The sequence below is a fragment of the Amblyomma americanum genome, chromosome 11 (assembly GCF_052857255.1).
Source record: "Amblyomma americanum isolate KBUSLIRL-KWMA chromosome 11, ASM5285725v1, whole genome shotgun sequence".
In the NCBI taxonomy this organism is placed as follows: Eukaryota; Metazoa; Arthropoda; class Arachnida; order Ixodida; family Ixodidae; genus Amblyomma; species Amblyomma americanum.
Genome location: NC_135507.1, coordinates 25093669 through 25114536, shown reverse-complemented (window position 1 = coordinate 25114536; position 20868 = coordinate 25093669). Strand labels below are relative to the sequence as shown.

Here is a 20868-nt window from a genome sequence, read left to right as displayed (position 1 = left end):
CGCGACTCATATTTCGGCGAAGAAGAGACGCACCCGACCTGGCGCGAATCACGATACGACGATTACGTACGCCACGTCCGACAGAGCTTACTTTTCCGCGTAACACGTACAACGCCTACGGCCTTCATTGCGGCTGGAGTAGCCCCTTCCGTTCATCGAGCCTTTTTAAAGTTTCTTTGTAGGTACGTGAGCCGGTGCATCTGAACGACGGACTCTTCAAAGGTGTCCCTGGCTCTGATGATTCAGCAAACGCGTGACCTAACTCAAAGAGGTTCTTTTTTTTTTTTCCTTCATGATCACCGCTCGGAATCTGTGTGGTTCCCTGGAGAACAATATATGTGCTCGATGCACTCTCAGTACAAGTGGCTTGGCTGCTTTCTACTGGCGCCCAAAGATGGCGCGGAGTGTCAGGTCTGTAACGTGTGCTGTATAGCTGTGCAACGAGGGTACTGCGTTTCTGCCGTCATTGGTTCACGTTCTCGCAGCTGCACGGCGCCACCGGCACTTGTTGCTCCTCACTCCACCGTTTCAAGTTAGGATGCCGATCACTGTACGGCCATGGCTGTGTACACTAATTTACCCTTCCTCTTTGCGTGAAACAAGCGAGAAGAATATGCCTTCGAATTTACCCGAGGTGGCCTGAACGCATGTGCAAAGTAGGCCTAGCAGTAGGCCTAAACGTGACTCGAGGCCCCGAGGCAGCGGGCATTCTCGCGGGCACTGCGCTCCGCCCTGCATTCGTCTGGGCGTAATTATCTGCCAGGCACGTAGTTTGACGCAGTTAGCGCATTAGCATACGACCGATACAAACCCAAACGCAGTTAGCCGGCTATATACCCAACCACCACTTTAGTTCGTGCCTGGCGTTTCTGGCTCCTTAATGGCCTCGTGACTGTAGTTTATTTTTGCGCCTTAAAAAGCCGCACGAGGAGCCGCTGGCAATGCGGCGTAGGCACTCGGGAAACGAAGCATGCTTCAGGGAAGGAACGGGCAACAGCCTTTGCGTATCAACACAGAATACGTACTCTTGGTAAAACAGCGCAAAAACACGCTCACAGAACAGACGATACGCAGACTATAAGCAGAAGACAGTAAAAGGAGGGGGACAGCTTTGCTCTAGCGCACTCACTTTTATAAGGTAGTGCGTTGGAGCCACTGGCCATTTATCGGGCGCAGTTTGCCCCTCGTGTAACCGTATCACGCTTGCGTCTCTCACGAGCGTTTGTTTTCAACCAGTAGCAGACAAATTTTCGCCACTCCCCAGAAGGCTCTGCTTTTTAGGAGTAAGACGGGTTGTCACGACCCTGCTCAGCCAACTCCGTACCTCGTTAACTATACCTACTAACGTATAAGTCAGGCCGGAGTTAAACGCGATCAGCCCCTGTGAACGAAACAAGATATTTTACCTGCGCACTTTAAGCTATAGTGTACAACTAGCCTGATTCATATTTCTGGGCAAAGGGTGTACGGAAGTACAGTCTTTGTCAAAAGTATACAGCCCAAGGGACCTGCTTCTGAGTCCTGCGACGCAGCTCCTCTTGCATATTCAGGGGCTATAATCTCACGAAGGCAGGGGGGAACTTGAGTCCTCAGCCTTCCCAAGCTTAGGACTGTCAAATGCGTTTCGCAGTTTGGAAGCAAACCACATGGGCTGCATATTTTTGACAAAGACTGTAGATGTTTTAAAAACCATTTGTAGATTATTGCTTCCCTGCAAAGTAAAAACACGGTGTATGCAGGAAAGAGGTTAGTACTAATCGAATGAGACAAGACAGGAAATCGAGGAACAAAAATGACAACACAGGCACAGACTTCCAAACGTTCATTCGAGACCGAAAGGCAAACGCTATATAAAGGATGAACCTAGGCGCATAACCATCACTCGTTTTCCTTACATGGAGTGTCAGGGGACATGCCGACTGAGTGCTCTCTGGTCTATCGGCCCTTCTGCAACGTAAAAATTTGATCAATGTGGTCTAGATTTTAATCAGGTCTTGTGTGAATGACAGCGATGGCTGTGCGCCTAGGTTAATCCTTTATAAAGCGTTTGCCCTTCGGTCTCGAATAGACAGTTGGAAGTCTGCGCCTGTGTTGTCGTTTTTGTTCCTCGTTCTACTGTCGTGTCCCATTCACGCTGTATACTAACCTTGTTTTCAGCAATGAACCAACTAGCCCGCAAGAACGTTCTACGGTATACGCGTGTCCGCGTTTAATTCGGGCCTGACTGCACGTATATACATATGTATAGCCTTCACAGGCTGTCCCGCACTTGGTGAAAGGGAATTGGCGCCGACTTGCAAGCCGAACGTGGCGGGTGAAGCACGTTCTTTCCGCCTTCATCCTTGCACATTGAACATGCATGTTTAAACCGAGGCTCCGTCCTTTCGCCACTTCGCTATGCTGCGTTGCATCATCCGCGCGTGTCCAACACTGCTACTAAGTACACAGTTTTCAAGCTCCACGTGTCCCCGCCGCTCGGGGAAGGGGGGGGGGGGGGGGGTCCACGTGTGACAGTGGGGAAAGCGGCTAAACAATGGGCGTAGCGATAGATGAGAAGATAGCCCGCTCGGTTACGCAGGCGTGTAATTTGAAGCGTTGCCTTCGCGGTGCTGTCGTAAGTGTACACATTCCTCTCGGCGTTGCGAAATCACCTTCAGACGGGAAACTGCTGGAGTGGCTGAGGGCTTGTTTGTTTCTTGCCTTGTCCCGCTCACCGAGGTGTAGTGTACAGCGTAGCGCTTGTTTTCTCACGTCAGGAATGCCGACGTTTGCTACTGCTGCTGCTGCTGCTGCGGCATTAGCAGGAAAGGAAGAGCGCTGTTATTCATACGTCTGTCCGCTCAGAAAGCGCTTTAAAGAGGTGACTGGTGACTTAAAAGAGGTGACATTAAAGAGGTGACTTTAAAGAGGTGACTGGTGCAGCCTGGTGACTTTTGGCAAAGTCACCAGGCTGCATGGTTTGCTTCTCATTGCGACTACATTTTCCAAATCATTTTTCCTTCGAACAGCAGGTGACTGGAACGACCTTCCCCGTGAAATTGCAGCCATCACCCGTCCATCAACCTTCCTAGAAAAAATTACATCCCACCTGTCATCATGAAAAAATGTTTTTGCTTCCTCATGTTAACCCCACCCCTCACGTAAAACCCCCTTACAGGGGGTCCTTAAGGAAATAAAAATGAAATGAAATGAAAAAAATTCGAATAGTAGAGCCTTTACGGCTCCCCGAAAGACCAAGAAGTTCTCGGAAGGTGAGGACAAGGGTTCTCCTTACCATAAAGAGATTTAGAGCTTGATGATTTGGATAACAGCTTCAATATACGACTGGAAAGCAAACCGTCTAGTCTGGTTACTTTTGGCAAAAAATGTACGTGAACATAAGTGCGGTAGCATCGTGCGTACACACGGACGCATCGTTTAAAGCGAGGTTCTATGCATTCTGCACATAGTCAAAGAAAAAAAAAAGCTTTTCACTCTTAAGGCAATGATGAGTTCAAAGGCACTGCGTCGGACTATATGTCTTGTAGACAAAGCATGCGCATGCTCAAAATGTAGACAACGTGGTCAATGTAGGAAGCTTGTTTCAGCGAACACTTTCAAAACTTTTCAAAAATATGGATTTTTGAGTAAAAATATGGCCTATGCGGCATGGTATTACCAGTGTTGGCGGATACGAGAAAACGGGTGAATCGTCTTAAATAGTAAGCTGGTTAACTATTTTTAATAATTAACTTTTTTAACTAGTAGAGTTAGACGCCTAGTTGCAATTAGGGATTTGTAGCTGGTCGTTAGTAGTAGCCATTTCATTTTTATAATTTCGAAAAAGCGATTACCCCTGGCGATGTGGCCCGACGAAATTTGGCTTTTTCGACTAGTTACGTGCCCTGGAGGGGTTGCTTTGCCTGCATGCCTTCGAAAGCGCACTTATTTCCGCGCCACGAAGCCACATATTGTCGAGCCACAGCGGCGAGAGTAATCTTGTTTTCGAAATTCTAAAAACTGATATGGCTGTTACTAACTGATATGGCTATTGCCCCGCCGCGGTGGCTCAGTGGTTAGGGCGTTCGACTACTGATCCGGAGTTCCCGGGTTCGAACCCGACCGCGGCGGCCGCGTTTCGATGGAGGAAAAACGCTAAGGCGCCCGTGTGCTGTGCGATGTCAGTGCACGTTAAAGATCGCCAGGTGATCGAAATTATTCCGGAGCCCTCCACTACGGCTCCTCTTTCTCCCTTTCTTCTTTCACTCCCTCCTTTATCCCTTCCCTTACGGCGCGGTTCAGGTGTCCAACGATATATGAACAGATACTGCGCCATTTCCTTTCCCCAAAAAAACCAATTATTATTTATTATTATTATTACTAACGACCGGCTAAAAATATCTAATCGCAACCAGTTGCCATAGATCTGAGATTTAAAGAGTTAGTTATCAGAAATTAGTTCACCAGCTTACTAAAGACAGTTCGCCGGCTTTCCGGTGTCCACCAACGCTGGCAATACTATGCCACAAAAGTCATATTTTTACCCCAAAAAGCCTAATTTTGAAACTTTTTGCATCGCTTCCCTGAAACATGAGGTAATGCAGCCATTCTGTAGCCAAACACTTTGGTTCCACTTCGCACGTTGTGCTCACTTCAAGGGCAAAACTTTGACGACTTCTGACGTCAGAACACTTCAGTGACGTCAGAGAGAGGATTATATGTTAGAACGCCATAAGGAAGTTGGTTAGAAACGTAACGCTGAGGGACTGAACATAGCAAGAAGGCGGCGAAACCGTCGTAGTGGCCTGACCCTCTGTGCGAGCTCGAACAGGAAGGCTGGTCGAGGTCAAGGTCAAAAGAAAACGGCGACTATTTAAGCTCTATTGGTAATCAATACTTAAAGTGGCCCACTAAAAATATCTGTCGTATCTTCTTCTTCTTCTTCGTCATCTTAAGGCATGGCACATAGCCACATGGGGGATTGGCCAAGTTGTAGTGGCATAAAGAAGGAAATTTTTGTAGGAGATTACGACAACCACCTGCTTCGCTTCTTCGTCATAGGCGAAAGAGATATGCGTGGGAGATTTTTTTTCCTCCTCGCCTTTAGATGCGGCAGATTTCATTCCAAAAGCTGCATGCCATCATAGACACGTTGTACTGCGTTTCCTTGCGTTCAGGTTAGTAACCTCTTTTCGCTTTGGTGCACAATGGAAAATGGTTGTGACTGCTATTTTGTTGGCCCATCGGCAGTGATTTGCTTCAGGAAGCTCACGCAGATACGACCCACACATCACTCTAAACAAAAATACGCCTATATGGGAGTGAAAAGGGAGTAAGCGGTCCTCTACAGCACATCTTTTTTATAAAAGGGTGTGCGCTAAAGGGCAGTTTACTCTCTTTTTACACATTTCTGTTTAGAGCGATCTTCAGAGAGCTTTAGCATAGACTCTAAGTAGAAAGGAGCAAAAACATAGTAAGCTGTCCTCTAGCGAGCACCCTTTTTATAAAAGGGCGTTTGCTAGAGGACAGCTTACTCCCTTTTTACACCTTTCTGTTTAGAGCGATCTTCAGAGAGCTTTAGCATACACTCTAAGTAGAAAGGAGCAAAAACATAGTAAGCTGTCCTCTAACGCGCACCCTTTTTATAAAAGGGCGTTTGCTAGAGGACAGCTTACTCCCTTTTTACACCTTTCTGTTAAGAGCGATCTTCAGAGAGCTTTAGCATACGCTCTAAGTAGAAAGGAGTCAAAACGTAGTAAGCTTTCCTCTAACGCGCACCCTTTTTATAAAAGGGCGTTTGCTAGAGGACAGCTTACTCCCTTTTTACACCTTTCTGTTAAGAGCGATCTTCAGAGAGCTTTAGCATACGCTCTAAGTAGAAAGAGTCAAAACGTAGTAAGCTTTCCTCTAACGCGCACCCTTTTTATAAAAGGGCGTTTGCTAGAGGACAGCTTACTCCCTTTTTACACCTTTCTGTTAAGAGCGATCTTCAGAGAGCTTTAGCATACGCTCTAAGTAGAAAGGAGTCAAAACGTAGTAAGCTTTCCTCTAACGCGCACCCTTTTTATAAAAGGGCGTTTGCTAGAGGACAGCTTACTCCCTTTTTACACCTTTCTGTTAAGAGCGATCTTCAGAGAGCTTTAGCATACGCTCTAAGTAGAAAGGAGTCAAAACGTAGTAAGCTTTCCTCTAACGCGCACCCTTTTTATAAAAGGGCGTTTGCTAGAGGACAGCTTACTCCCTTTTTACACCTTTCTGTTAAGAGCGATCTTCAGAGAGCTTTAGCATACGCTCTAAGAAGAAAGGAGTCAAAACGTAGTAAGCTTTCCTCTAACGCGCACCCTTGTTATAAAAGGGCGTTTGCTAGAGGACAGCTTACTCCCTTTTTACACCTTTCTGTTAAGAGCGATCTTCAGAGAGCTTTAGCATACGCTCTAAGAAGAAAGGAGTCAAAACGTAGTAAGCTTTCCTCTAACGCGCACCCTTTTTATAAAAGGGCGTTTGCTAGAGGACAGCTTACTCCCTTTTTACACCTTTCTGTTAAGAGCGATCTTCAGAGAGCTTTAGCATACGCTCTAAGTAGAAAGGAGCAAAAACGTAGTAAGCTTTCCTCTAACGCGCACCCTTTTTATAAAAGGGCGTTTGCTAGAGGACAGCTTACTCCCTTTTTACACCTTTCTGTTAAGAGCGATCTTCAGAGAGCTTTAGCATACGCTCTAAGTAGAAAGGAGTCAAAACGTAGTAAGCTTTCCTCTAACGCGCACCCTTGTTATAAAAGGGCGTTTGCTAGAGGACAGCTTACTCCCTTTTTACACCTTTCTGTTAAGAGCGATCTTCAGAGAGCTTTAGCATACGCTCTAAGTAGAAAGGAGTCAAAACGTAGTAAGCTTTCCTCTAACGCGCACCCTTTTTATAAAAGGGCGTTTGCTAGAGGACAGCTTACTCCCTTTTTACACCTTTCTGTTAAGAGCGATCTTCAGAGAGCTTTAGCATACGCTCTAAGTAGAAAGGAGTCAAAACGTAGTAAGCTTTCCTCTAACGCGCACCCTTTTTATAAAAGGGCGTTTGCTAGAGGACAGCTTACTCCCTTTTTACACCTTTCTGTTAAGAGCGATCTTCAGAGAGCTTTAGCATACGCTCTAAGTAGAAAGGAGTCAAAACGTAGTAAGCTTTCCTCTAACGCGCACCCTTTTTATAAAAGGGCGTTTGCTAGAGGACAGCTTACTCCCTTTTTACACCTTTCTGTTAAGAGCGATCTTCAGAGAGCTTTAGCATACGCTCTAAGTAGAAAGGAGTCAAAACGTAGTAAGCTGTCCTTTAGCGCGCACACTTTTTATAATAGGGCGCTTGCTAGAGGACAGCTTACTCCCTTTTTTACTCCCATATTGGCGTATTTGCGTTCAGAGTGTAGCGGAGGCGTAATAGCGTAGACGTGTACCGGATTACCGGGCACCGGCTGTGCACGCGCAGTCTCCCCGCATCACTCTGCCACTGCGCATGCGCACGAGGCGTCCGGCAATACGGTATGCGTCTACGCTATTACGCCTTTGCTATTCTAAAGCTCTCTAATAGCGAGCGATGCGGTAGATCGCCAGCAGCGAAAGCGCCCGCTATCGATCTGGTAGAGAAAAAAAGAATTGAGAGCAGAAAAAAAAAACCTCGCACATAATCCACAGCTCGCCACTATTTATAACAGGGGAAAGGACCACTTTTTTTTCCTTTCGTCTATCCTTTCCGGCCGGGCTCCTTAAATGCGCGCCGCATTTAGCTCGTCACACCAGCCGCGCGTTCGTAACCCGTTCGGCAAGGTACTCGGGGGGCCATTTTTAGAGCTCTCAGTCTAAAACTCTGCAGACGATTTTTTTTCTTTTCGCTAAAATTAGCTTGCTCCGATCTGCCTGCCCCGCAGCGCGGAAGAAACGTGAAGTTCGGTTTACCGCCTCGCTCTTCTAATGCGAGCGCGAATGGCCCCCCTATTTACCCGTCTAGACGGTAAAATAGACGCACGCGAGCTTACTTGGCTTTATTACTAGTCATTCTCTGCTGGTTCGTCTTAGACAGCGTGTAAAGAGGCGTCGACTGAGGCCCCTTGCCTAAATAGGAACGTTTGCTGATACTACACCCCAAAGCCGAAAGGCGAGTTCCCATCGATTATGCCTGCAAGTGGTGACGAACTACCCACGGCTCTCAGCTGCTCTTGTTAATTTTACGGGAGCTCCAATAGAAGCGCACTTATTGTAAAATCATTTTTGAAAAATCCCATTTAACATTTTGTTCTAAATTAGGGAATATGCTCGTGTTTGCGTACCATCCAAAAAACAATAGCCGTATTTCTCTGTCTTTCGTAATGTATCCAACATCATGTAGTGTGTCAGTTTAAGTTGTATCAAGGCTATTTTCTTCGTCTTCCTCATCCTTGAAGCTCGCGCCGCTTGTTTCCTGCCAGCGAATTTGGCATCGTTGTTGAAAAGCGTATCTTTGCGAATGCAGCATAGACACACACAAAAAAAAGCTCACCGGTCGGTCACCGCCGTGTATAACTCGACAGATCTTTTTTGGTGGTGAATATAATATCGCTCATTCATCAACATAATTTGTATTGTTTGCTGGTAGAGTATGCGTGACGTCACTATGCTGTCTCATGACGTCACTGCATTCGGTCCACAAAGCACGGCGCGTTGCAGTGAACTACGTCATGCGTGGCGTCACCGCATGCAGACCAATCAGTGTAACGAGCTCGGCGCTGAGCGGTTACGTCAACGCTGGCGACGCAGAACCGGCAAACGTGGCGTTAACAGCTCACGCTGTAAGACAAGGCCAAAGACGAAGAAAGGAGACGAACACGTGCACTGTGCTTGTCTCTGAATCCTTGTTTCTTTGCGTTGCGTTTATCGACCCTTATAAAAATAGTCTATATACTGTCTACAGACTTCTTGTAGACTATATTCCCGTCCTTTACACATTTCCTTTTGTCTATTCATAGTCTATAGACTGTCTATAGACAAACGTCTACTAAAAGTGTATGGTCATAAATGCATAGATTGTCTATAGACTGGCTATAGGATTTGTATTGCCTATAGACTTGTCTATAAAATTTGTCTATAGAAAGCCTATAGACTTTATACACAAAAGAAGGTCTACGGAAAGTCTATAGACAGTGTAAAGAAATTTGCGCAATGGGAGACTTCCTCGCTAATTTGGTTACGCCACCTGCACATTCATGCAAATTCTGTTGTTGCCTTCTGGAAGTAAAAAGCTGATGGCAAGCTGTAAGTGTCCTGTCCTGTCTTGCTGTTTCCACTGGAAGGTTGTGCGAGCTTTCGTGTGAACTCTTCTCTCAGTGACGATGCTCGAGCGTCGTAAAAACGAGGACAACAGTAGGGGGTGGGGACATTCGGCCGTGCGCAATAAAAAGCTTCTTCTCAGAACAGGTCTTTAATTCCGGAGTGTTACTTAAAAAAATAAACAAAGGAAGAGACCAGACAAAACCTAAAGCCGCCCTCACGCAGTCCGTACCAAGGTCCGTGCTACTTCAGGGTCGCACATTGTGGCTTCTAGGAACTCTTATTTTATGCGCAACGCACATCCCATTGTATTTCGCCGCAGACTTTCTTTCTTCCTTTCTTTCTTACTTTTTCTTTCTTTCTTGCGTGTCGAAGCCCCCAGCGTTATTGCATGTGTAGCAGCACGCTTGTGGCGTAAATCACTTGCTCGACAAACTCCTTAAACCGGCGGATTTCGCCGCGAATAGTTCGCATGCATTCATTAGTCCTAACAGTCGTTTCATCGGGACGACAATAATTGTGACCTGGATTGTGTTTTCTTGCACCTTCCTTCTCCCAAGCTATTTTCACCACCACCATGTGGCGCTGCTAGCCGTAAGGGCTGACCTCATTGGTCTCCATCGAGGCAGGTGTCTGTTGCGACCCCCCCCTACCATGTAAACGGTGACACGTGCGCCAAGTTTTTTAGTGTTATTACCAAAGGACTGGCGCCATTAGTTTCGCGGGCGTCTCGAGGCAGGTCTCTCGGCACACTACCACTGCCGTGCTATACGGATGAGCTCACTAAGCGCAACAATTAAGGAACGCAGAAATGTACAGTATACATGCAACAGGCGCAAAAAACTGACACAGCGATAAGGACCTTTCCTCGGGACAACAAGGGCTACTTTTTCTTAGCAATTGTTGCCGTGACGCAAGCTCAGGGAATCTGGGCACACGCTTTTAGTTCGGACGGCTGCCACCACGTGTAGTGTGGCGCTGAACACTCAAAATCTCCGCGAGAACTTTGAATGAATGTTCGGTACATACCACTGATTTTCTATTGTAGTTGGAAATAGTGTGAAAATAGAGCAGCAAACCTTTAATCACCATGATAATCACCACACTCTTGAAGAATCTCAGCAGACTCTAGTTCTCGTAAGATTACAAGTTTAAAATATCCCAATTGAGTTAGGCGGTGTTCACTGCTGGTGGCCACCAGATGGCGCTACTTGTTGAATGTGCAGGAAAGCTGGGAATGTCTGCAATCCGGGTTTCCTTCAACTCTATCTTCAACAGCACGCATATTCGGCCTCTTGACCACGTCCTGACCAAGAGGTCTCTGCGTCATCATCATTCGCACGGCCAGCGAGGACTGTCCTCAACACTGCACGCAGGCACGCCTGAAGTGCTCCTTTCAATCACATCCCGATACCCTGTGACTGAGTGACGGGGTCATTTTGTGAGAGCGCCTAAAGGCTAGAGCACAGCTCGCCATAGCACCCTACAGCGGACTCCAAAGACCATTATGGTCCAGAAAGATATCGACTATACACAATGATTGCGTTCTTTTCCGGCAATGGCTTTTAGGCACGGGGTGCTTTATGCTTGGTCCGGTTGACTCAAATAAAGTACTATCGCCGGTATCGGGCGTCCGCATATTGCTCGTGATCAACGCTGCATCGTACGCCCGCGAACTGGTAAGACACTAAATTCCGCTGGGCTATTTCACAAGGCTTCTCGTTTCCCATTGCGTTGCGCTCCCGAAAACAAGGGCAGTGTACGCCGGCTATTGCAGGAGACACCGCACTGTACGTACTCTGTCGGATAGCCATTAAGGACATCGGCAAACGTGGGAGACATGGACTCTGAGGAACGCGACAGCAAACAAGGACCACATCGTAAATGCGAACTAAACAGAGATAAAGAGAGCGAGAGACAGAAGAAGCAAAACAGATGGGAGAGAGTCGAGCAGCCGTCGTCTAGTGGAGTGAAGCCCGGGGCAGAAGACAAGTGGAGGAAGAGGGCGAAGGAGTGGCGGGGAAAGGAAGGCGCCTCCTCCTCAACGAACTCCTCCGCAGGGAATAGGGCACCGCTCGCCGGCGACGCCCGCCCGCCCGGTGGACAAACAGAGATGAAAGAAGCTGTTAAGAAACGATACGATCGGTAAAGATGGGGGGGAAGGGTGGGGGGAGGTGCGTTCAGCGCTGAGTGCGCCGTCGCCGGCTCACCGGCTGCCGGCGCGCTCGCGTCTACCGCAGGCGACGAGGTATGCAGCCTTATCCAGCCCGACATCGCTCGGAAAGACTGCGACCCCACCGCCTTCCCCACCCTCCCTCACCATCTACTATCCTCCTTACCGACGAGAGACACCTACTGAAAACAAAACAAAGCAAAACAAAAAAGCACATTGGGGGGTGCTTGCCTTTCGGTGGTGACTTCGAGCCAACTGCTAAGCTACCCCCTCCCCCACCTCCCTGCTCATCCCCCTTCCCACACGCACATAGCTCTGAAGAACGTTTTTTCGCCCCCAAAAGGCGTTGAGGCAGAGCCCGTCTGTTATTTTTTTCCAGTTCTTTTAGTTTTCCGCAGCTATCGAGGGAGATTTTATTGCTCGCGGTCGAACGAGCCCGTTTTCTGCTAAAAAACGGGTCCTCTGCAGGCCCAGAAGAAGCCATCACCCCCCCCCCCCCCCCCCTCCTCTGTTTCGTCCATCGCCTCCATTCCGGACCTGTTGATGGGGAAGCTGCCGGTCGTCGAGTGGCTTTCGCCCGCTACCGGATGGCGACCGCGTGTTACCACACAGGCCGGAGGCGGAAACCAAGCAGCAGCGACCACAGCGAGAGAGGCAGCGTTGGAAATGCAGTCACGAGAACAGCTAGAAAGAAAGAAAGAAAGCAAGAAAGAATGAAAGAAAGGAAAGAAGGGAGGAAGAAAGAGAAAAGTGAAGTGCGGTTTCGCGCAACCAAATTCCAACGCTTCTTGGCATTCCTAGAGCGCGACTGCAGCCGGCCGTCGCCGCCTTCCTTGGTGGACACACGTTGGTCTGGCGCGTGTGACGTGGAGGCGGGGAAGCCACTTGGACTGAGTTCCCCGCTGTCCGAGCGACGCTGACATTAGAGAGCTTTAGAGTAAGAGGACCTCATCGATTAGGGGGCTGCGGGATCAGCGGGGGGTGCCAGCGCGCATGCGCAGAACAGTAAATAGCCCGAGAGGCGTTATTGTCCTGCGCATGAAAATGAAGATTGGGTTTGAGGGAAAACTAAGACGCCCGTGTGCTGTGCGATGTCAGTGCACGTTAAAGATCCCCAGGTGGTCGAAATTATTCCGGAGCCCTCCACTACGGCACCTCTCTCTTCCTTTCTTCTTTCACTCCCGACTTTACCCTTTCCTTACGGCGCGGTTCAGGTGTCCAACGATATATGAGACAGATACTGCGCCATTTCCTTTCCACCAAAAACCAATTATTATTATTAATTTGAGGGAAAGGAAATGGCGCAGTATCTGTCTCACATCTCGGCGGACACCTGAACCGCGCCGTAAGGAAGGGTTAAAGGAGGGAGTGAAAGAAGAGGTGCCGTAGTGGAGGGCTCCGGAATAATTTCGACCACCTGGGGATCTTTTACGTGCACTGACATCGCACAGCACACGTGCGCCTTGCACATGCTCACTGCCGCCTCCCTATTCCCCTACCCTCCTAACCGATTGGGGACCGCTCTTCTAAAGCTCTCTGCATTGCGATTCGAACAAGAGCAGAGATGAGACGATCGATTGGTGCTGAGAGCAAGCTGCTTTAGAACAGGAGATCGCACCGAACTACAGCGGAAGTCCATAGACGTTGTCCCGTGATGACAGCGATTTTGCGGGGAGTTCCGTGTTCGCGGTACATCATCGCGTAATCGAGAAGCGATGTCATGACTGTGATGTGATGAAGACAACGACTGGCAGGTTTCATGGTAGACCGTCACACCGGGATAGTGAAGCACCGAAGTGGAAAGATGTTGAGAAGCAGACCATGTGCGGAGCTAAAGAGTTAAGAACTTGTCCTTGTTGAGCATAATACCGGCACCTGCCTGTGGTGTGTGTCAACAGCGTTTCTTCTACAGGGTCTTGTGCCTGAATCACAGTGAGTACTGACTCGAGAAAAAAAAATAATCGGAATTCATTGGTTTGGTTTATGGGGGTTTAACGTCCCAAAGCGACTCAGGCTATGAGGGACACCGTAGTGAAGGGCTCCGGAGATTTCGACCACCTGGGGTTTTTTAACGTGCACTGACATCGCACAGTACACGGGCCTCTAGAATTTTGCCTACATCGAAATTCGACCGCCGCGGCCGGGATCGAACCCGCTTCTTTTGGGCCAGCAGCCGAGCGCCATAACCACTCAGCCACCGCGGCGACCTCGGAATTGATTGAATGTATAGTGCGACATTTAGTTTTTCCATGGAGATACAGTGCAGTCATGGCCTCCGAAATCGGCGAACGGTGCGGCTTTTCAGCCTGTAGGGTCCTTCTGACTAACCACTCCGAATCGGTAAATACGACCCCGGCGTCGCGTCGTCCCCCAACGCAAACCACTCATTTCAGAACGCAACTATCGAATCACGCTATTCGATTTAGTAACAACTACTGTCCGCAGTTTCATCTGTTCTGTCCTCTCGCCTACTCAATCCCTTCTTCGTTCCCTTTCTAAACACTTTCCGGGTCCATGGGGTGCTTTCTACAGTAAGGACGAATGCCGCACTGGGAAATATAAGCACTATCCTTCTCCCCTGAAATACCGTGCAGTGTTGTGGAAGCTACGCCACGCACGCAGGAGGGGACTTCGTAGGTTAGCATTGGAATACTACAGTACCGAGCTTACAAGAAGACGCTCTGTGTAGCCAAGTTCTTTGGCCTCGCGTTCCGTCCTCTCAGCGAGGCCGTCCGCCTGATTGTAGACAGCAAATGACGGCGTACATAAGCTTCCCTGGCCGTAGTGCCCGCTGCTCCGTACTTTCCTCTACACTGCACGCTTCTGCGACACAAGCGTCGTGACGAGTCAGCCCCCCTGCCCACGTCGCTTAATAGCACCGCTGTCGCCAAATCGCAAAACTGCCGTGGCCGTTAGCTTCTCGGCGGCGGAAGGAGTACATACGAACCGTGGTCACAATAGGCAGCAAAAAGAAATAAATAAAGAAAGAAAAAAAAGAAAGAGAGAACAAATGAACGAACGAACGAACGAAAGAAAGGGAGTCGCGAGACTGAAAAATGGCCTCGTCGTTTGTCATGCCAGCCGCGTCCATAATAAGCGGAGGGGCGCGCGAGTCGAACGCCGGTGGCTGTTCACAGTAGGCGGAGAAAACCGAGGACGAAAAGCACGAACTACTCGGTCACATCGATAACGAAGCGAAATGCATATCGTATGTAGTACGCCGAGTCAGCTACCGAGTCGTACGCAATCAATTCAACATAGTCTTTCGAATGTCGAGCGCGGTGTACGCGATAATTACCACTTAATTGATGACTCGAAGGCGCTCTTCCCTTCGAGGTCAGTGACCTCTTGAGCTGTAGCGGCCTTCCGTAAAGGGTTGTGCGACGTGCGAGAATACGCAAATATATACAGGGCGTGGAGCGAGGCTCGGAATCTCAAAGCCCTCTAACTCACAGTGGGCTCGACAAAGGGGCAGATTTTGAAAGGACGCCTTTAGCAGCCGGCGATTCGGAAAGGTTCGTGAGTGCACAGTTTGAGGCCGCTTACATTGGGGGCAAATGTCAGGGAACAGCAGAAACCAAAACAGCAAGCAGTCGTATAGCTTGTTCTATTGGATTTTCGGATAATGTACAAGGCTGTAGTATAACCTAAACAGAAAACATCGTTTTTGTACACTCTCGGGGGCAAGGTCAGATATTCTACAGAAAGTGCATATCAAGCCGCGGCTCCGGTGTTCTATGTGCGCGGGACTTGTGAAAATCCGAAAACAGGGCTGAATGGAGTGATGATGGAACAAGTGGCGGCACGTTGCGAAAGTTAAGATAACCTGGTAGTTGAACGACGCATTAGCGAAAACGAGTCTGGACTATAGAAGTGGAGACAAAAACCGAGTCTGACACGCAGTTTCGTAAGCCAGGGCCCGTATCGGACCATGCGGCCTCAAACAACATTTGCTTCGTAAGACCTGTTGGCTAACGAGCAAAGATTAGCGAAACCAGTTGGAGGGAGCATTCTTTCGTGTTGTCAGGCGGCACACAGAGTCCCGCGCGTTTCACCGCTCAGGGCTTTGCTACTCAGGTTTAGATTAATAGACGCCGTTGGGGTCTTTCGAGAAAATTGACACGGATATATTGACGTAGTGTTGCTTGAAGAGATATTGAATCCTTCTATGCTTCATTATCTTATCCCTTAGCAAGGCTTTGATGTCGGCCGTCCTTCTGCGGCAGGCTTTAGAAGTTCCGTTAAAAAAGAATCATCCATTAAGAATCGTACTCGCGTACATATATGTAAAACATTCGCCCCCCCAACCCCTTGCCCTTCTCTTATTACAAAGTATCTGTTGCTCACAATTTCATTTGTCACTCTTACTCTCTACTGTTGCTGCCACCCGAAGTGGTGTCGAGTGCTGTGCATGTGTGGTCCGCCGCTGTGGTTCAGAGACTGCGGAGTTCGAGGTCAGGGGTTCGAACCGGCCACGGCGCCTTCATTTCGAGGGGGGTAAAATGTGCAAAGCACACGTTCTAGATTTCGGTGCCCGCTAAAGAACCAAAGTTGCTCAAAATTAATTGGATTAATTAATTGGATAATACTGCATACAGATTTCAGCACTTATCGTTCATTTTCGCAAATAAATATTGAGCATCACAGTATTGTTGCACAAACCACATTTCTCAAGATTTTTGTAGTGTTATCGGCCACAAAGCATGCTGCAACAACGCTGACTGCAAAAGCTAATTCCCTCCCGTGGAGATAACCTCGAATTTAAACGGGCGTACTGTTGCATCACCAGTTGTTGAAAAGGTTTTGAATTTTGGTAGTTGTTTTTATTGCTCGCTTCTTATTACCTGTGGATATTTTTTAACCGCTTTTAGGAGCCCGGAAGGCAGTCACATACCTGCTCATTTCATTCTCGAACCAATAACATTTGTCTCAATAAATCTACCTGTTTCCTACCATTGTGCGATGCCGGGGGCCATTAAGGACGGAACGCGGGGAAAGCTGACTTTTACCCCTAACCTTCCAGTTGCTACCAACGCCTTGCTTTGAAACGTGAAACCCTGCGTAATAGCTCGACGCAGGGAAACAATGGTCCCGCATCATGTAAGTGGCCTTTCATTCTCGAGCCCCGAGGTCACCAAGATGCCCAGACACAATAGACGAGACGTGCCGCAAATGGCGCCGACCCGCTCAAGTTACACACTGCTCAGACCACATACCCCAAAGCGGCACGCGCCGCCTCGAGCAAGGCCGCGAAGTATAGTAAACAAAGGCGCCTTATATTTTACCTGCAGCGTGAAATTCCTAGCGCGCCCGTGGCCGAGCAATAATCGAACCAAAGAGAAGGCGACGATAAGAAATAGCGTCCTTGCTTCCAAAAGCCCGACCGGCGCCGTGCCGTGCGCAGTGCACTCTGATTGCGTAACGGGGTCACCCGGCCTAAATACTTCGCCCAGCTCCGGGACCCCACGGGTGCGTATGCTTGCACGCACCCCGGCGATAACGAGGCGATAACGGCGCGTCATTCCGGGGGCCCTTTCTTCCTATCCCTGTGCGCCCTGAGGCTTTCGGCGTTCATGCAATACTGTAGGCACCAACGAGGCAAAGAAATCTAAACACGCCCAAAACGTTCGAAGCATACGTGATACCATTAGTCTTGGGTAGGGCTTTCAGTGCGTGCCTGAAAGGAAGGCTGCGGTCTACGTGGCGACTTTATGGACCTCAAACAGCGCATGCGCGGACACGGTCTGACAAACGCCGCTTTGCCGTTTACTACGTCTTCTAGCGAGTTTATCCTCTGCACGAACCGCTACCGAGACACTGGGCGCACGCGGCTGCTTAACCTGCTTTTGAGAGGAACGACCCTGGACGCAAGACAAACAAGCGCTTTAACTTTGTTCTAAGCGGCCAACGTTGGAGCGGCCTAAGCAGATTAACGCTGTCGAGTGACTCTAGGCTCGGCGCACATCGTAAGCAGCGTACGTTCCCTGAGGTTCAGGAAAGCGAAGGTCCCAGTTGGGTTCAAGGAAACGAGGACATATGCGCTTGCCTAAACCGAACGCGACCGTCGAGTTAGACTGGCACGCGAGAGGAATTGGACTGCAGCCGATCGCTTTTACTGTTTTTCTGCTTGGGTTTCGCAACCACTCCTGCTTCGAATTTCATTACGCTCAAGTTGGCACTGACTTGTACCGTAGTATAGCTGCAGACACGCGTTCACGCCGAGCGCTTACAGCTGCAGTAAACTTTACTTGCTGGATGAAAACTGAGTTAGTGACACGCGACTTTATTACGACCGGCTATAGGAGCAGCCGCTCGATGGTTTTTCGTCGACCGAGATCGCTCGAACAAGGCCAGCGCGATTTATTGAACAATGAAACTGAGACGTGCGGACGAATGCGCCGCCAATAAAAGCTTTGGTACGCAGAAAAGCCCGACGGAAAAGTAGTCACATTATCTGGAACGGTGACACTTTAGATCCTGTGCGGTTCGCAGAAAAACGATGCAGCAAGGTGCCCACATCAACCCAGGTCCATCGGGACGAGGGGAACTGAAAGCTTGTAGCAGAGTGGGAGGTGACGACGCGAAAAGAGCGCGGACACAGGACGCGAAAAGATGCAGGCAATACGTGTTGGCTGTCCTCAGCACGAACTGCGCAGGTGACCAGGGAACAGCATGGAGAGACATGTTGCATGTGCTACTTATTGTGCCATCTTTCGAAACCAATAACTTATTGCGTATAATGCGTACCAGACACACCAACGGTGTAATGGCTGATGCCCCGGTATGAAGATAGTTGTTGCTTGTATGGTTATCGACGTTTCTATAAAAATCCGCGCAACAAGCCACGAAAGGTTCTTAACGCCGGCCTAAAAAATCTACCTCTGCAAGCGTATACTGGACACAACAATAGAGTGAGCGACAGACAGTACACGGTAAGGGCGGTTCGAGCTCGATTCCACCCTTGTGCGCCGATCAGTCGAATCCTCCGACTCACCTTCGTTCTTAAAGCTGTAATAGTGCGTGACCTCCTTGGCGGAACCCCGGGCAACCCCTTTTCTGCCCCGGCCGCGTTCACGGCCGCGTCCGCCACCGCCTTCTTCAGGGGACCGGTGAAGACTGCGACGGTACACGCGCATCATGTGTTCCATGTGCACCTTGTTCAGCGCCACCTGGCCTCCCGAGGAGGAGGCGCCGGTGGGAGCACTGGCGAGTCCCAGGTCGGCCAGGATGCGGCCCTTGATGAGCTCGATGGCCCGGGCGCGGTCGGGATCCTCGCGGTCACCCACGACGACCCTTGTCCGGCAGGGAGCAGGAAGCATAGCCGCCACCAGAAGCGCCCACGACACTGCCAGGACGGAACACGGCATGGACGCGATCAGGCCGATTGGCGCGCCGCCTCACTGCGCATGCCCCCTTTCCACGATCCGACTGATGGCTGCCTCGTTGCTTCCGCCTTGTGAGTGGTGTATCGATCTCCTTCGGAGATACTCCTTTTGCGATGACCGTGTTTCCTACTGGTCGACGTCCTTCCTGCGTTGTCCTTTCTCGTAGAAACTCCGTCGACTTTTGTTACTATTTCAGCTGGGGCACTAGTTCAACAGCCCCAGTGTTAGAAGGTGATCGATCTCTAGTTTCCTTGAGAGACTACTATCAACGATCGCCAGTCTCGCCTGGTACACTTCCTGGAGGCGTCCGGTAGTAAAGATCAAGACGTCTCGTAATATCCTCGAGCACTGGCCAGTCGTAGTGTCGTCTTTAGAGGGACCACTCTAGAAGCCAAGTCTTGCGTACGCTGTCCACACAAATATTTGGGCCTTCACTGCTTGGATAAAAGCTGCTGATGCCCGTGGTGCCGTCTGGAGCTGCCTGTATGGGCGTGAGCGTCTACTTACTGTTGTCCTTGACGCGAGCTTCTGTGGCTGTGCCAATGTCTCCGCAAGAGGGGCGCTGTGATTCTCGTGGGACCTTTGCACCAAGTCACTGCCCACGACACCGGTCACTAGCTTGGGACCGAGAGACGAAACTACGCTGCCCACTTGTCAATCCAGGCAAGACGTCCACCCTTCGGTAGACCTGCGGTCCTTCTGTAGTGTCACAGCCGTACACCTTCGTCGGTAAGTGGCTGACCCGAAGCACAACAAGGCGAAAACCGTCACTGCTAAAACGGGAACAAGAACTAACTTTTTTTGCTAAGCTTAAACACCAGCAACCACAGACTCGTCACTTAACGTTGGCACGCATGGGGAAACAGGAGATCCCACTTCACTGACGGTCTCACAGACACGCAACAGTCGTCGCTCGTTGTCCACGGCGCGGAGGGGACGTGAAGCGAACCGACGAACCGACGGCACTGCTGTTCTTACCAGGAACGGCGAAACCGCGGCGGCTGCTGCTATTCCACTCTGGCGTCGGCGGCGGCGAGCAGCGGGTACGAACTGACGACGGGCTTGGCGCTCGGAATAATGGACGCGGTGGCGCAAACTCACATCGTCCGCAAAGCACATCGCCTGCGGGGGAACGGCCCGTCGACGACGCTCCAGCTGCACTGTCTAGCGGACAAGAAGGAGCGGGCCAGCTGGGTTCCTCTTCTCAAAGTCCCGCCAGCCGCGCACAGACTGTCCACGGAACCACCACCAGTGGGACGACGAAGACACCGCGGGCATGTCTTCCAAGGTGGCGCAGATGCTAGACACTCTGTTCTCCTCGCTTGAGTTGCGGCCCACTGGCTTCGAAACCCTCGACCGTCCTTCGCCGTCGGCAGGGACAAGCCCGGAGGGGCGGAGGCGAGCGCTCGCTGGTGCCGGCCGGCCCGGCGAATCCCGTCCCGATGCGAGACCGGTCTGCGAGACTTCGTGCCGTGCGCTCGAGGCGACGGGGCGCGCGAGACGACGTCCGCACGTGCTCGACGGAGAAGTTTTCAGGTACGGAGAGGCGCCACCTCCTCGCCCATCTCTGCGGCTGCCTTCCCGCCGTGCCTCATTCCCTCGCCCTCCCCCCGCGGGCCTGTTCTACCTAGGAGCGTCACGTGGAGCGACGGCTGCGGTTCGCCATTGGTTGGTTGGCGCACGTGACGTTTCAACTTTCCCGTTCCCTTTCGCCCCCCCCCCCCTTTTTTTTTTCGCTGTACACACACGCACACACACACTGGCGGTGGAAAAGCAACTACGCGGCTCGAGAGACAAACACTGTGGGTGTGCGTAGATGGGGAAGGGACACAGCCCAGATCAAACGTCAGCGAGCCGAGGAGGGGGTTCGAACACGGGACACAAGCGAGCAACGGGGACAATTGAGACAATTAGTTTTCTCCTCCGGGCGTCGATTTTGCGGCCGCCGACGCCTTTGATTGCACACACAGCGGTATGCGACGCGCCCTCTCCCATTGAACTTGTAGAGAGGCGGTGCATCCCTCCACACCCTCGCCTTTCCCGCTCC

At 50.2% G+C, this 20868-nt stretch overlaps 1 protein-coding gene across 1 annotated transcript; it reads right to left on the bottom strand.

Annotated features, from left to right (window-relative positions):
* Positions 1-18216: 18216 nt before the first annotated feature.
* On the bottom strand, positions 18217-20343 carry LOC144110135 (uncharacterized). The gene has a single exon (XM_077642962.1). The coding sequence runs from the start codon at positions 18801-18803 to the stop codon at positions 18312-18314; it is 492 nt and encodes a 163-aa protein (XP_077499088.1). The 5' UTR covers positions 18804-20343; the 3' UTR covers positions 18217-18311.
* Positions 20344-20868: the final 525 nt, after the last annotated feature.

Bases quoted from the DNA above. Each gene is read 5' to 3' on its own strand.
- LOC144110135 (XM_077642962.1), bottom strand. From the start codon at position 18,803: ATGCCGTGTTCCGTCCTGGCAGTGTCGTGGGCGCTTCTGGTGGCGGCT.